Raw genomic sequence first — 16,520 nt, forward strand, 5'->3', positions numbered from 1 at the left:
ATATAATAGCATCTGAACAACCATTAAAATCACAGAAATTATGAGGATACTTCAAAAAGTTCATGGGAAATAGAATTAAAAGCTAAGTCTCCTTTGGTGTAAAAAATTGAAATCCATGCACAGATTTTGTGAACTCTTTGAATAGAAGTTATATTCATGAATTTCAAAACACTTTGCTCCAAAGTAAACTTATTTTTGTATTCCATCTTTCCATGAACTTTGTGAAGTATCATCTTCCATTACTGGTATACAGGAAAGGACTATAGGCTATGGAATTTCTGAAAAGCATACTATCTGGCATTTCATACTCATAGCTGTTCAATGAAAGAATATTAAATGAAAACACATGCACACATATCCACAAATTAACAGATTTTCCATTAACATGAAATATCAATTTTTTTTTTCTCTTTTATGAGGGGTTATGTTATATCCTGAAAGGACAATTCCATACATTTTTATTTCTATCCAAGTCAATTATTTACTGAAACCTAATGTTTTAAAAACATGTTCACAATCCCTGCATCATATTATTTCATGTGGTGACTCTTTTTATCAGAGAAATAGAACTCTTATTTTCTGTTTACCATCCTAGACTTTAGTCTGTGGCTCTGACCAGTATCCCATGCTATCACTCTGTAATCTCTTGAATTAATTTTAAAACAAACATAATTGTAGATGCAGGATAAAAAAATAATTAGGCTTAGACATTCCCATACAAATAAGTATCAGAAAAAAATAATATGTAGAAAAGCAGAATCTTTTTGATGACTTATTTACAATCACTCATTCCTGTTTTGTTTTCAAAACATGCACCTCTCGGCCTTCATTCTTAAACACAGAGATGAAAATAACAAATAAGGCTGTATAATTCACTGAAAATAGCTGGCTCCGGGGTTCCAAAAGGATAAATATTAGCAGACAGATTAGAGTGAAAAAAAAAAAAACTTAAATTTTAAAGTATCATAATCATTCACTAGACAAGGAATTCAAAATTATTCTAGAAAACATTATTATTCACTAAATCACAAGTACCTGATAGCCATTACTTTTATCTGGCTCTAGTCAGACTTTGGAACCTAAAGAAATGCTTATTCCATCTAGCTTACAGTCAGACCAATTATTAGACAAAATACCTAATCCTGAATTTGCCTACATCCATTTGTACAAAATACTTACACTGCTCTTGACGTCTTTCAGCTTCGGCAGAATGTCTAATCCAAAACCATCCGCCTGACCCCGAGTCTTATTTCCACCATTCATGTAGTTGCCAAAGGCAAGAACCAAACCCAGAACCTGCATAACCCCTGGACCGTTTTTTAACGTCTGTAAAACATGATAAATAACAATTTTTCTCTTATACAAAGTTTTGTTTGAATCATCCAAAGTCATTGCCAGTTATTCACATGATACTAACAGTCTTGGGTCACAACCAAACTTTCCCATCCCTCATTATCAAGTATATTTTAAGAACAGTCTTTAAAACTTTAAAACGTTGTACCACCAGCAAGCATTTAAGTATGTTTTTGTAAGCTGAGAAATGCCACTCTTGGCTGTTTCTACTATTTAATTGCAAGGAAATTAAATAAGGTTGTAATAGGACAACTATTATAAAACAATATCATTGCCATCATCCTAGTCATGTGTATGTCTGCAACAACACAAATATTTGGAAGAAATTGTAGAAAACCAAAAGGCAGTTAGAAGATTTTCAAATTTAGGTTTACTCCCAAAAAGTTCACATTCACTTCTTCCAAAAACATGAAGTTTAACTTCAGTTTCCATGTCACTTCCTCTGAAAACGTGTCTTTGATAACATCATCCCACTTTTCAAAATGATTTACCACGACCAGAACGAATGGTACTATTTATTTTTGACAAATTGTTTTAAATGTTAATAATGGTCATTTCTTCCAGGCACTTAGTCTGTTTTCAGAAGAATATTAATCTTCTGTTGAGCCATATGGCTGTCTGTCCCTAAATGATTTGGTTGGAATGATTATTAACAATTTGTAAAACCCTGCCAAAAATGAAGGGAAGTAAATAAAATGCCTTCAAATCTCATTCATTTGGAAGTCTGATATCTGAAAGGACTATGAAAAGTGAAGATTTCGTTTTGGCAAAAGCTGATGGAAGACGGCTCTCCAGAGGCCAACACACACTGGCCACATTCGCCCAACACGGTACTGCAGCTCCATGTGCCAACCTGAATGTGTGCTTTGATCTTGAAAGCACAGCCCTAAAATGGTCCCTTCTGTGGGACTACTATCCCTCATATCTAATAAAGAGTTTAAGTAAAATAGATTTCTTTGAAACATGAACATGACTGAACAAATGAAATAATCAGAATTCAAGTTCAGCTCATTTTGAACCAAAACTCACCTCACACAATTTCTGTAGTAATTCCAGTTTGCGACGAATTGAGCAAATGCTTTCTGAAAACGTGGACTGGAACAGGATGCAAAAGACTCGCTCTGAAAAGTTGGGGATTAGTGACAGTTCATAAAGGAACCTAAAGAAATAAAGCCAAGTTAAGAGGAAAAATATAATTCATATGAACAGATGTTGATCCTCATCTCATTCATGACAGGTATGCACTGAAGACTGCATTTTCCAAATGGACAGAGGGCCCACCCGTAGCCCTTGTGCCCTTGCCACAGGCCTAAGGCATGCTTACTGTTCCGGTTTATCCAGAGACTTGGCGTTTTCCTTGTCTTTAGAGGATCGGCCATGCTTTTCAATTTTTTCCAGTTCGTCTGACTGAGCTCTCTGGAAAAAACAAAAGCCAAGCAGTTTTTCAAACTCTGGTCAATTATATTCTTTAGATAACAAGTATCTTAGCACAGCAAAAATCTATATATTTTCATATTTCTTAGCATCTGTTTGTAGTACAGCTTGACTTAATTTATAAGGCATTTTAAAGTGTAAATATGTTTAATGCAAACCAGATCATCTCCAAATCTTCCAAATAATGTTACTGATGATTGGTGATCTGCAAAACATTTATTCATTCAAGCATGGTTTAAAACAACACAGTTTTCCTTTCTTGTTATTTTGGCTGTTTATAATATTCTCTAGGATGCGAGAATTTCATTTTAAAGTGGCATTTGTTCTATTAAGATTATGGCTAGCTGGGAGTATACTAGGTCTCCAAGGAATGAAGTTCTCTTTCCTAACAGTTTTTATATTTGTGCTAGAACCTCATACTCCAGTGTGACCAACAACATTACTGTCTGTAATCTGCCTTTTCATGTCTCACTCTCTTTATTAACATTTGCATTCTCGGCCGGCGCCGTGGCTTAACAGGCTAATCCTCCGCCTTGCGGCGCCGGCACACTGGGTTCTAGTCCTGGTTGGGGCGCCGGATTCTATCCCGGTTGCCCCTCTTCCAGGCCAGCTCTCTGCTATGGCCCAGGAAGGCAGTGGAGGATGGTCCAAGTCCTTGGGCCCTGCACCTGCATGGGAGACCAGGAGAAGCACCTGGCTCCTGGCTTCGGATCAGCACGATGTGCCGCTGCAGCGGCCATTGGAGGGTGAACCAACGGCGAAAAGGAAGACCTTTCTCTCTGTCTCTCTCTCTCACTATCCACTCTGCCTGTCAAAAAAAAAAAAAAAATTGCATTCTCAGCCCAACTACAAAAACAAATTTGTTAAAATTCTTTTCTTTCCAATCTGCACTTCTCACTTATTCCCCAACACCAAACATATCCCCAAATCCCTTCATTATCCTACACTTCTTAATGCAGGATCTTGAAGACATACTGACTTCTTTCCTCATCTTTGGTTCATTTGTTAATCCCTGCAAACTGATTATTTTTGTCACTTAAACCATGTTTATTGAGCTCAACAAATGATCTTAGAGCCAGAAGTTTCATTTCTAGATAAAACAATAGCTGACATTAATTGATCAACCGATATCTGTCAGGCACCCTGCAAAGGGTTTACGTATATAATCTTATTTAATCCTTAGAGTCCCAATTTATGGGCCTTAATATTAATGCCAGAATAATTATCATCATCATCATCCCCATTTTTATGAAGAGGAAACAGAATCTTAATATCTCAATTAGTAAGTAGGAGAGCCAAGGTCCAAAGGTAAAGCAGCTCACAAGATTTGACCCATGATATCCTGGTCAATGACCCCACTCCAAGGCCCAGAAACCTACAGCTGGGTGCTAAATATTGAAAAAGCAACAAGGAGATGAACATGGAATCACCCATTGCTTACCAGTCCTCCCTCTTACAACTAGAAATCCTAAGCATAATGACAGTGAAGGACCAGAAAGGGGGCAGGCTGGCCAGCTACCTCACCACTTGAGAAAAATAGAATGCTGTTGAGTTTCCTGGGTTTTCTATTTCCCTTCTACTTATGCCATATGGGGTACAGGAGAAGCTTGAAACCTGGAACCACTAGCAGACACAAGTAAAAAATAGAAAAGAAAAGCTTTCTACCTCCCTCCAGTCAAAGAAGGAGTGACAGGGTGGTCTGGCTGAAGAGGAATCCTTTTTCTTAGTACCTGCCCAGTATTAGGCAAACTCCAAATGAAAAAATGTGCTATTCTTGGTGTCAGTGTGGCCACGTGGAAAGCTAAAGTGCTATTCTCACAAAGTAGCAACAAGGTTTAGCAAGTCAGTATGAGGTAGTACTACTCTGGACTCTGCTTCCCCAATCTCCCCTAACCCTGCTGCAGCTGAGTATAGGAGGCCCAGCAAGGCAGCAAGAAGTGGTACTAGTGAGCACCATACTCAGAGAATGTGCAAAAGAAGTAAAGAAACATCGCACCAAAGAAGAGTAGTACACAGTTGCAAAATTACAGAAATTCCTCAGAAAACCAAAATTAGACCTACCATGCAACCCAGCTATCCAATTTCTTGGAATACAGCTAAAGAAAATGGAATCATCATATAAGAGATACTTGCAGTGCCATGTTTGTAGCAGCACAATTTGCAACAGCTAAGATATGGAATGAATCTATATTTCCATAAATGGATGACTGGATGAAGAAAATGTCGTATATATACATGATAGAATATTACTGAGCCATAAAAAATAAAATCCTGACATTTGCAACAAAACAGATGCAAAATAGATAGTATAGATTATTATGCCAAGAGAAATAAGCTAGATCCAAAAAGAAAAAATATCACATTTCTTCTTGCTTGTTATAGTTAATATAGAGAGAGTATAAAACTTATATGGATGTCATATCATTTGGTATATAGTTATAAATAGTGCTTCACTGAATCATACCATGTAAATGCCAATATACTCTCTGTTCCCACATAAAAAGCAAAAGAAGTCCAGGAATAGTTGAGATTCTTGGGGTACTAGTGATGTTTAGTTCTTAATTTGGGTGTTGGTTATGAGTGTGATCAGAAGAAAAAATAAACTTCATTTATCTGTACACTTCCATGCAGTTTTTGGTATGTATACCATATTTCAATAAATATTTTTAAAAAATGGAAAACTATATTAGAAAGTATTTTTTAAAGAAGTATCACCTAAAAAAAGAGATGGTCAACATCATTTGCCATCAGGGAAATGAAAGTTAAAATCACAATGAGAAATCACAGCAAACCTATTAGAACAGATAGAATAAAAATCAGTGACAATACCAAAGACACAGTACAACTCATATATTGCCGCTGAAAACACAAAATGGTAAAGTCATAATAGAAAATAGTTTTGTCCGTTTCTTCAAAACACTAAAAATACACTAAACCTACAATACAGAAATTACACTCATAGAAAATTACACCAAAGAAAATTTAATTCCATACACAAAAAATAATAATCAAAAACTCAGATGTCCTTCAATGTGTAAAGGATTAAAAAATTTTGGTAAATTCATCCATGGGATAATAGTCAATACTAATATATAACACGACTTCATTTTTTATTTTATTTTTATTTTTTGACAGGCAGAGTGGATAGTGAGAGAGAGAGAGACAGAGAGAAAGGTCTTCCTTTTTGCTGTTGGTTCACCCTCCAATGGCTGCTGTGGCCGGCGCATTGCGCTGATCCGAAGCCAGGAGCCATGGTCCCCCATGCAGGTGCAGGGCCCAAGCAGTTGGGCCATCCTCCACTGCCTTCCCAGGTCATAGCAGAGATCTGGCCTGGAAGAGGGCAACCGGGATAGAATCCGGCGCCCCAACCGGGACTAGAACCCGGTGTGCCAGTGCCGCAAGGCAGAGGATTAGCCTGTTAAGCCACGGCACCGGCCATGACTTCATTTATATAATATTCTTAGAATTTATACAATTATAGTGATGGAAACATATCAATGACTGCCAGGGGTTAGATGGAGAAAGCTAAGCGCGGCGGGGGGCGGGGGAGGGGGGGGAAGGCAGTGGCATAACTGAAAAAGGACAGCACAAGGGATCTTGATGGTGGCAGAATGTTCCTACTCCTTGATTGTGAAGACAGCCACAAGAAACAGCATGTAATACAGCTATATACACTCTACACACATACATGCGTACACATGTAGCAGTGCACATTAAGCTTATGAAATCTAAAAGAAGAAGGTCCATGAATTAAAGCAATCTAAATTTCCAGATTTTGATAACACACTATAGTTTTGTCAGGTATCACCATTGGGGAAAACTGCATAAATGTTGCACAGGCCCTATGCACACTACTTTTGCAGGGCCCCATGGATCTATAATTATTTCTAAACTTAAAAGAAAAATCAAAAATGGTTCATTGGTCATTCTATTAATTCTTTTGAACATTTACTCTTAGCTTATCATCTTTCAGTGCAAACATCCAATAAATAAGCCTGCTTATAGTCTAACCTCTCCTACATCTGCCTAAGTAACATTTTCTGTTGAGAATAATCTTTAAAAAAAATTCAGAAATAGTTCTCTTCTTATCAATCTCATTGACATCCAGATACCGGATCATATCCATCTCTGTCAGTCGAAAGACCTGCCCCTCTTGTGGCCCCAGATCCCCTATGTATTACTTTCCATCAACACAGACTTCCTGATTTTAAATAAATTTTAGTTTTCCAAATCTATGCTTTTGACTACACTGCTCCATCTGTTGGGCCCATTCTGTATGTTTTCTCTCTAGTATACTATTGTCCAATATTTAAGAACCCCAAATATTGCCTCATTATGAATACCCCCAGCTACACAGCATAAAATAATCATTATTTCTTCAGCAACTGTCCCTTTCCACAGAATTCTATCCTGGAACTTATAGCATTTGCTGCAGCTCACTAGGCTAATCCTCCGCCTTGCGGCGCCAGCACACTGGACTATAGTCCCGGTTGGGGCAACGGATTCTGTCCCAGTTGCCCCTCTTCAGGCCAGCTCTCTGTTGTGGCCCAGGGGGGCAATGGAGGATGGCCCAAGTGCTTGGGCCCTGCACCCCATGGGAGACCAGGAGAAGCACCTGGCTCCTGCCTTCGGATCAGCGCCCGCGGCGGCCATTGGAGGGTGAACCAACAGCAAAGGAAGACCTTTCTCTCTGTCTCTCTCCTTCACTGTTCACTCTGCCTGTCAAAAAAAAAAAGAACTTATCGCTTTAGACTCTAATTATTTATTTTCTTATTTACTATCCACACTTTACAAAGCTCTTCAAAGGGATAAATATAACATTCATTTTTTATAAAACCAACACTGAGAATAGTGCCTGGCACATAAGTATGCTCTAAATATTTTTTTGGAAAAATGATTTGAATATTTATTTATTTAGTAAATATAAATTTCCAAAGTACAGTTTATGCATTACAATGGCTTCCCCCCACCCCATAACTTCCCTCCCACTCGCACCCCTCCCATCTCCCGCTCCCTCTCCCATTCCATTCACATCAAGATTCATTTTCAATTATCTTTATATACAGAAGATTGATTTAGTATATATTAAGTAAAGATTTCATCAGTTTGCATCCACACAGAAACACAAAGTGTAAAATACTGTTTCAGTACTAGTTATAGCATCACTTCACATTGGACAACACATTAAGGACAGATCCCACATGAGATTAAGTACACAGTGCCTCCTGTTGTTGATTTAACAATTTGACACTCTTGTTTATGGCATCAGCAATCTCCCTAGGCTCTAGTCATGAGTTGCCAAGGCTATGGAAGCCTTTTGAGTTCACCGACTTCAATCTTATTCTGATAGGGTCATAGTCCAAGTGGAAGTTCTCTCCTCCCTTCAGAGAAAGGTACCTCCTTCTTTGATGACCTGCTCTTTCCACTGGGATCTCACTCACAGAGATCTTTCATTTAGGTCTTCTGTTTTGTTTTTTTTTTTTTTCTTTTCCATGGTATCTTGGCTTTCCATGCCTAAAATACTCTCATGGGCTCTTCAGCCAGATCTGAATGCCTTAAGGGCTGATTCTGAGGCCAGAGTGCTATTTAGGACATCTGCCATTCTATGAGTCTGCTGTGTATCCCGCTTCCCATGTTGGATCGTTCTCTCCCTTTTTGATTCTAGCAGTTAGTATTAGCAGACACTAGTTTTGTTTGTGTGATCCCTTTGACTTTTAGACCTATCAGAGCCATCAATTGTGAACTGAAATTGATCACTTGGACTAGTGAGATGGCATTGGTACATGCCACCTTGATGGGATTGTATTGGAATCCCCTGGCACATTTCTAACTCCACCATTTTGGGCAAGTCCGATTGAGCATGTGCCAAATTGTACATCTCCTCTCTCTCTTATTCCCACTCTTATATTTAACAGGGATCACTCTTCAGCTAAAATTTAAACACCTAAGAATAATTGTGTGCTAATAAAGACTGGATAAAGAAATTATGGGACATGTACTCTATAGAATACTATACAGCAGTCAAAAACAATGAAATCCGGTCATTTGCAACAAGATGGAGGAATCTGGAAAACATTATGCTGAGTGAATTAAGCCAGTCCCAAAGGGACAAATATCATATGTTCTCCCTGATCGGCGACAACTAACTGAGCACCAAAGGGGAAACCTGTTGAATTGAAAAGGACAATATGAGAGACAATGACCTGATCAGCTCTTGTCCTGACTGTTGATGTACAATGTAATACTTTATCTATTTTAGTATTCTTTTTGCTCTAGTACTATTGGTTGAATATTTAAGAATTAATTCATAAGTTATGTTATAGGCAAAAGAGCATTTTGTGTACTGGACTGGGCATTTTCCAATACTATTAAAGGAACACATTTCTCTATTGCTAAAAGACCACTTAAAAGACAGTTTTGCACATTACACATTCAAGAATTTGTGGATATGCTATATACTACTTGTTATCTCATATCTCCTGTCATGTTAAAAAACTTTCAAGAGATATGCTTTTTATGATTCACAGACTCACACCACAGCCCTACAGATCCTTCTTTTACAAGTACATTAAAAACTTTAACACTATCTTTGAATGCCAAAGACTGAAAAGAATTTGCAAAACAAAGGTCAAATATACCACAGTAACCTAAAGTTGTGAATCCAATGGCTGAACAGTTCTTTAGGGACCTAGAAGTCTTGAATACTTAACTTATGTTGGCAAACATGTGAGAAAGCAAGAAATTCAAAGCCAAATACACATGAGATACCATCTGGAATTACTTAACTTTTTAAATAAGTTCAGTGAAGGAAAACATGATAGGAGTTCTGAATCCTTATTAAGAGAGTTAACTATTCCTTTAATAAATTTATTGCCCAGTTAAATGTCAGTTGTTGCAATCACAGTCAACAAGGAGGGAAGGCTGATATCCCTATAAAGCATAATACATCAAAACCATCAAATGTTTTACTGTTCATGTATAATTTCAAGTCAGGATCCTGCCTTCGAACAATCAAGGTTCCTTGCAGACACTTACCAAAACAATTACATTTGTAACCATCATAAAACCTCTACCTTTTATATAGACTGCAATAGGCTAAACCTGAGAGTCTTCTACATAAACTACGATATTTCCAGTCTTAGGTACATTTTTGTAACATCGATTGGATAAAGGAATTTAAAGATGGTCTAGCGAACATTTATGGCATAGGGTTGGTAGAATTTATCGCCGTTGCTAGCCAACTACACAATTTCCCTAATGCTTGCCTGCCATCATGGAAAATTACTGAGAAATGTTTAGTATATGTGTGTCAGAAGAGACTGTCCTTAAAGAGGAGCTGAATACTTGTTAAAGAATGAATGTGCAAGGAACACTTTCTGTACTCTCCCAAGCTAAAAGTGTTGTTAATGTTCTCCAAGAAAGAAATAAGAGGCAGATTACATTAGAACACAATTTATATAAAAACGACGGCTGGTAGAAGAAGACAGGGAACTTTAAACAACTCAACACCAGACAGAAGGATGTGCAATTTGTGTTCTTCTGAGAGAAGATCTCCTGAGGGACCAAAAGAAGCTGTAATAAAAGGAGAAGCAAACAAGTGTTTCCATTATTGAACAAGGTTTACATTTGGAATTAAACACAAGAAAAAATAGCACCAGAGATCAAAGCTAGGGTTAAACAAAAAAGTATTCCAAAAATAATATCTTTATTTATTAACAATTTAGTTTCAATCTATTTTCATAAAGGATTTGAGTACAATGTTTTTTCTTCTCCCATCCTCTCTCTTCAAATAGTAGAAACCTTGGGTATCTCTTCATTTCAGGAAAGTACATAGTGCAGGCAGGCCTGTGATTTTATAGTATATCAGGGGTTAGACTAGCATTTATCAAATGAAAGTCACCGTGGAAGATGGCCCAACTGTTTGGGCCACTGCCACTGATGTGGGAGACCTGGATGAAGCTCCTGGCTCTGGCTTCGGACTGCCCTAGCCCTGGCTGTTGTAGCCATCTGAGGAGTGAACCAGAGGATCAAAGATTGATCTTTCTCAGTCTCTCCCTCTCCATAATTCTACCTTTCAAATAAATAAATAAATGAATAAGTAAATAAATAAGTTTTGTCTTAGGATAGAGAGAAAGACAGACTATGAAATAAGTATACTACAGCAATTCTCCCTCAAGTCTTTCCATTCAAGTAGTATTCAGGGTCCTGGCCACAGATGGATGACATTTATTTCCCCTCCCCCAAACATCAGTTTTTATGATGCACCACCCTATTTTTGGGGAGTGGGAGTTAAACTGCCTTATATTAAATTTTTTGTTAAATTATTATTTCATAGAATGTTAGCATTTGAATTCTCATGTATTATATACAATGGGGCCAGCATTGAGACACAATGGATTAAGCTGCTGCCTGAAACACCTTAATTCCATAGCAGAGTGCTGGTTCAAGTCGTGGCTGCTCCACTTTGAATCCAGCTCCCTGATAACTTCTGCTGCCTGGGAAAGCAGCACAAGGTGGTCTAAATACTTGAGTACTTACCATTCACATGGGAGACCAGAATGTAGTTCCAGGTTCCTTGCTTTGCTTGGCCCAGCCCTGATTATAGCAGCTATTTGAGGAATAAACCAATGGATGGAAGATTCTCTCTCTCTCTCTCTCTCTCTCTCTCTCTCTCTCTCTCTGTCATTCAGTTAAGTATTTTAAAGTAATATTTTAAAAACTACAGAGTTTAACAGGATACAGTCATCAGACATGTCTAAGAGGAAACCATATTTCAACTTTATCAAATATTCACCACTTTGAAAAATCTTATTAGAGGTGATAAATTATTTTGAGCTGTTTAGTAGTCATAAATACACAGACAGATTTCTAAGTATTAATTGTATCTTCTAATCCAATTATACCCAAGCACTTATATAATTGAATGCATCATATATTATGACTTTGCTATTTCTAGTTTATATTGTGTGCAGACATTAGATGATTTAAGTCATGTATACAGATAAAACATATTGTCTATAGATTTATTTTCAGGATCATGAAGAAGAGATAAATGCTTGTTAGGGAAAGAAAGCATTGCAACCAGTACTGTGACATAGAGGGTAAAACTACCACCTGCAACGCTGGCTCCTGTCCTGGCTGCTTCACTTTTGATCCAGCTCCCTGATAATGGCCTAGTAAAAGCAGTGGAAGATATCCCAAGTGTTTGGGACTATGCCACCCACATAGGAGACTCAGATGAAGCTCCTGAATCCTGGCTTTGGCCTGGCCCAGCCCTGGCCATTGCAGCCATCTGAGGAAAGCTGCAGATGGAAGTGTGCTAGCTCTTTCTCTCTCTCTCTCTCTCTCTCTCTCTCTCTTTCTCTCTCTCTCTCTCTCTCTCTCTCTCTCTTTCTCTCTCTCTCTCTCTCTGTGTGTCCCCTGATTTTCAAATAAATAAATAAATCTTTTTTAAAAAGAAGAAGAAAAAAGAAAAAGGAAGCATCAGATGGAAAGAATTGAGAAGCAATAGGTATCCATTCAGGATAACTCAACTTTGGAGGCCACTCACTCAGTTGACTCTTCAAAACGAAAGGATATGAGATGACACTGATAACCTAAAGAGCAAATGTTGCAATGTGAAATGACAACTAATTTCAAAGGATTAATTTCTGTAGGAGCATAGTAATTTAAAATATGAGTCAGGTAAGGAGAAGAAATGCCAGGAACATGAAGTAGTGCTATGGAGTTTTCCAAAAATAATCTCTCCTTCAGTACCCTTCATTGACATAGAGGGAAAACACTTACCCTGATGTGCAAATAGGCAAGTGTGGAGAAAAGTGCATGTGGGTGTCAACTAAATTGCAATTTATTTGGGGTAAAAATTATAAAACATGCTATTAGAGACTGCTTTCAGACAGAACTGTGTACTTACATCCCATGTGCGATCTGTCCTTAATGTGTTGTCTAATGTGCAGTGATGCTATAACTAGTACTGAAACAGTATTTTTACACTTTGTGTTTCTGTGTGGGTACAAACTGATGAGATCTTTACTTAATATATACTGAATCGATCTTCTATATATAAAGATAATTGGAAATGAAAAAAAAACATGGTGTTTAATTGGAAATGGCATAGAAAATTAATTTTTTAAAAAAATATTATGTAGGATCTCTGTCTTTAATGTGCTGTACACTGTTATTTAACGCTATAACTAGTACTCCAACAGTATTTTTTTCACTTTCTGTTGCTATATGGGGGCAAACTGTTGAAATCTTTACCTAATATATACTAAACTGATCTTCTGTATATAAAGAGAATTAAAAATGAATCTTGATGTGAATGGAAGGGGAGAGGGAGCGGGAAAGGGGAGGGTTGCGGGTGGGAGGGAAGTTATGGGAGGGGGGAAGCCATTGTAATCCATAAGCTGTACTTTGGAAATTTATATTCATTAAATAAAAGTTTAATAAATGAAAAAAAAAGAAATAATCTTTCTTTTAAATTAAAAGTAAATGCTGATCCACAAAAGAAGTTTATACAAGATGTGATGATAAGGGACTCTTTCTTCTAGAATATCATTATTAAATTATGATCAAAATCCTGATATTTTAAAAGAAATTATGGGGCCGGCACTATGGAGTAGAAGGTAAAGCCGATGCCTACAGTGCCAGCAATCCATATAGGTGCCAGTTTGAGTCCTGGCTGCTCTACTTCTGATCCAGCTCTTTGCTATGGCCTGGAAAAGCAGTGGAAGATGGCCCAAGTCCTTGGGCCCCTGCACTCATGTAGGAGACCCTGAAGAAGTTACTGGCTCCTGGCTTTGAACCGGCTCAGCTCTGGCTGTTGTGGCCATCTGGGGAGTGAACCAACAGATGGAAGACCTCTCTCTCTCCCTCTGTCTGTAACTCTGCCTCTCAAATACATAAATAAATCCTTTAAAAAATAATTTAAAAAATTCTATGTAAAAGAACTTGTCCAGGCTAGACTGTAACTAACTATATGCATTCATTTTACACACACACACACACACACACACACACACATATATATATGTATTTATTATATAACAAGGAAAAAAGATATAAATCTTGTAAGATTAGAGAGGATGAGAAGAAATATAATCAAGTAAAAACATGTGGAATAACTAGACTGACTAGTACTCTAAAGATGAGTTACAAGTTACAGTGAAATACTGTAGGAATATTAGACACAAGGAAGAATTTCTAAGGAAGGAATGAGAATTGAAGTGTCAGTAGATGTTTATTAGGAGGAGAGGCTGAGCATGAAGCTGCTTCCTGAATGAACAGCTTTTATAAATGCTTTTTTGTTTTTAAGATTTATTATTTGAAAAGCAGAGTTACAGAGAGGCAGAGGCAGAGAGAGAATTGCTGGTTCACTCCCCTGATGGCCACAACAGCTGGAGCCCAGCCAATCTGAAGCCAAGAGCCAGGAGCTTTGTCTGGGTCTACCATGCAGGTGCAGGACCTCAAAGACTTGGACCATTTTCTACTGTATTTCCAGGCCATAGCAGAGAGTTGGATTGGAACTGGAGCACCTGAGACTTGAACCAGTGGCAATATGGGATGCCGGCACTGCAAGCGGTGGCTTTACCTGCTATGCCACAGCACAGGCCCCCTTTTCAGGGCTTTTCTGGTGGTAGGATCTGAGAGGTTTAGATAATTGACAGGAGTCAAGTAGCTGGAGAGCAGAGAGCTGCAAGATGGTGAAGAAGCAGGACCATGCAAAAACAATGTGAAAAACAAATGTGAAACAGAAGGGTTCAGAGCACCTACCCACAAACAATAGCCATAAACTCAATAAGCCAGTAGTGAACACAGAAATGCTCACTGCTCTACAAAGAAGTCAACCTTTTGGAAATCAATTGATCAAACTAAACTCTCATATTAAAATAAGAGGAAATAAATATATGAACACTGCCATGCTATCTATTTCCAGATATTTTCACCAGAGCAGTGTTAATCATTTTAACTCTCATATTCCAGGAATTCATGAAATCTAAAATAAGCATGGCTATCAAAAAATCAGTCAATAATTTTATGATTTGGCAGGCTATATCACATCTTAGATGAACAAGAAAGAAATATAATTTCTGGTTTTTATTAAGTCCATAAAGTAAATCTGTAAGTGATTCAAGATCTAAAGCTTTTTAGTTTTAATTCTGAAATACACCTTAAGAACATTTATAGCTGAGAATGAGCATACACGCAGGGATCCCATGAACCTAATCAATAAAACGATGAAATATGAGCGTACGGTTTTAGAACAGCTATGTAAAGAAAGTCAATACTCCTCTCATTTTTGTTTGAAGAAACTGATAATTAAATGTTGCTTAAAACATGAATCAATTAAGTTCCTCTAAGCAGTTATGGGAACACAGATGGTTAATCCAATTCATTTTCATTAATGTAACATGGTATATACTTTTGAGGATGGAGGATGGTATATCATGTGGTGCACTATATTCTTCTTCCAGGTTAAAGTTTATGGTATGCCAGCTACTACCCTAAGTAAAGATTACTAAAACTATAAAGCATGACTGTGAAATCTAATCCTGGAAGTATAAATTTAGACCGCTAATTCCTTCTCCCCTGCTTGCCCCCCTCCCCCTTACTTGTAATTGGATTAGAGCTGTTTAATTACATAGGGGTGTAGGTTTTTTTTCTCCTTCCTATTTTTTTTTTAATTTTGTTTCCAGTTGAACTTTTAATAGATTCACTTCCAGGGATTGGTTTTCATTTTCCTGTCTAGGAATTTTGCTTATTTCTTGAGCATGACATAAAAAGTTCAACCATTTTCAGAAAAACATGGACATATTTTAACTTGATGTTAAAGATTTAACACACTATAGAATCTACCTCAATTCCTTCCACATACCTAACCTCACAGTTTATCCCATCCCACTCACCCCACACACTTACCATACCATATAAGGAATGTAATTTAAGAATTGGAAGCAATATATATGTGTATATATACACATATATATTTACTCATCAAACTGTAAATATCCCATATGCTTATGAAAAGACTTCACTCTCTGAATGTAATGGTAGTCAATAACTCTAAATAAACTATACAGATTTCTGTTTTCAAAATCTCACTAGTATGTACTGTATTTAGTAACTACGTGGTTTCACTAGGCTTTAATTCCTCAGTAAACAGGAATTGGGTCCTCATGATTGTGGTTTTTGAAATTAGGGTGTGTTTAGATTTGGAGACTGCCCAAAATTCATTCACATCTAGAAAGGAAAGCTCACTGCCAAACATATGCAATCAGGGGAGAAAAAAAGGTTACATTCTAAAAAAGGTTTGGATAGCAAATACTCCCATCTGTTTCACAGAGATCAAATAGCCCAATGACATTTCAGCATCTGGCAAAAAGAAAGCATGTATTCATGGGAGAGGATTCAGATTAGCAACCGCTTTTGTCCTCAAGGATAAGTAGTGGAATGCTAAATAATATTATTCCTGATTTTCTTCATTTAAAATTCCATCTAAGCATTATTCTTTTCTAGATAAAATGTATATGTCCCTTGAGGTGTCATCATTAAATGATTAAAGTAAATTTAGTTCATATACTTTTCAAACACTTTTTCAGACCTGAAATTACTAACTAAGAGTTTTACCAATACAATAAATTACAAAAGATTTCCAAGTCTCTATGTGTACACATCATTTTTGATTTTTGGAAATACCTTCATATGGGTAGGACCCATGCCATAGGAAGTCACCA

At 37.3% G+C, this 16,520-nt stretch overlaps 1 protein-coding gene across 2 annotated transcripts in view; it reads right to left on the bottom strand.

Annotated features, from left to right (window-relative positions):
- Window positions 1-16,520, bottom strand: part of FMN2 (formin 2) — a 358,901-nt gene that overhangs the window by 135,059 nt on the left and 207,322 nt on the right. The window contains exons 9-11 of one of the 2 annotated variants that reach the window (XM_062210677.1): window positions 2,678-2,769; window positions 2,383-2,512; window positions 1,180-1,326 (exon numbers count right to left, since the gene is read on the bottom strand). In XM_062210677.1, coding sequence (XP_062066661.1) covers window positions 1,180-1,326; window positions 2,383-2,512; window positions 2,678-2,769 — 369 coding nt within the window. Of the gene's footprint in view, window positions 1-1,179; window positions 1,327-2,382; window positions 2,513-2,677; window positions 2,770-16,520 lie in introns of those variants that run through there. The other variant, XM_062210678.1, reaches the window with a different exon arrangement.

This window comes from Lepus europaeus, chromosome 14 (assembly GCF_033115175.1).
Source record: "Lepus europaeus isolate LE1 chromosome 14, mLepTim1.pri, whole genome shotgun sequence".
Classification (NCBI taxonomy): Eukaryota; Metazoa; Chordata; class Mammalia; order Lagomorpha; family Leporidae; genus Lepus; species Lepus europaeus.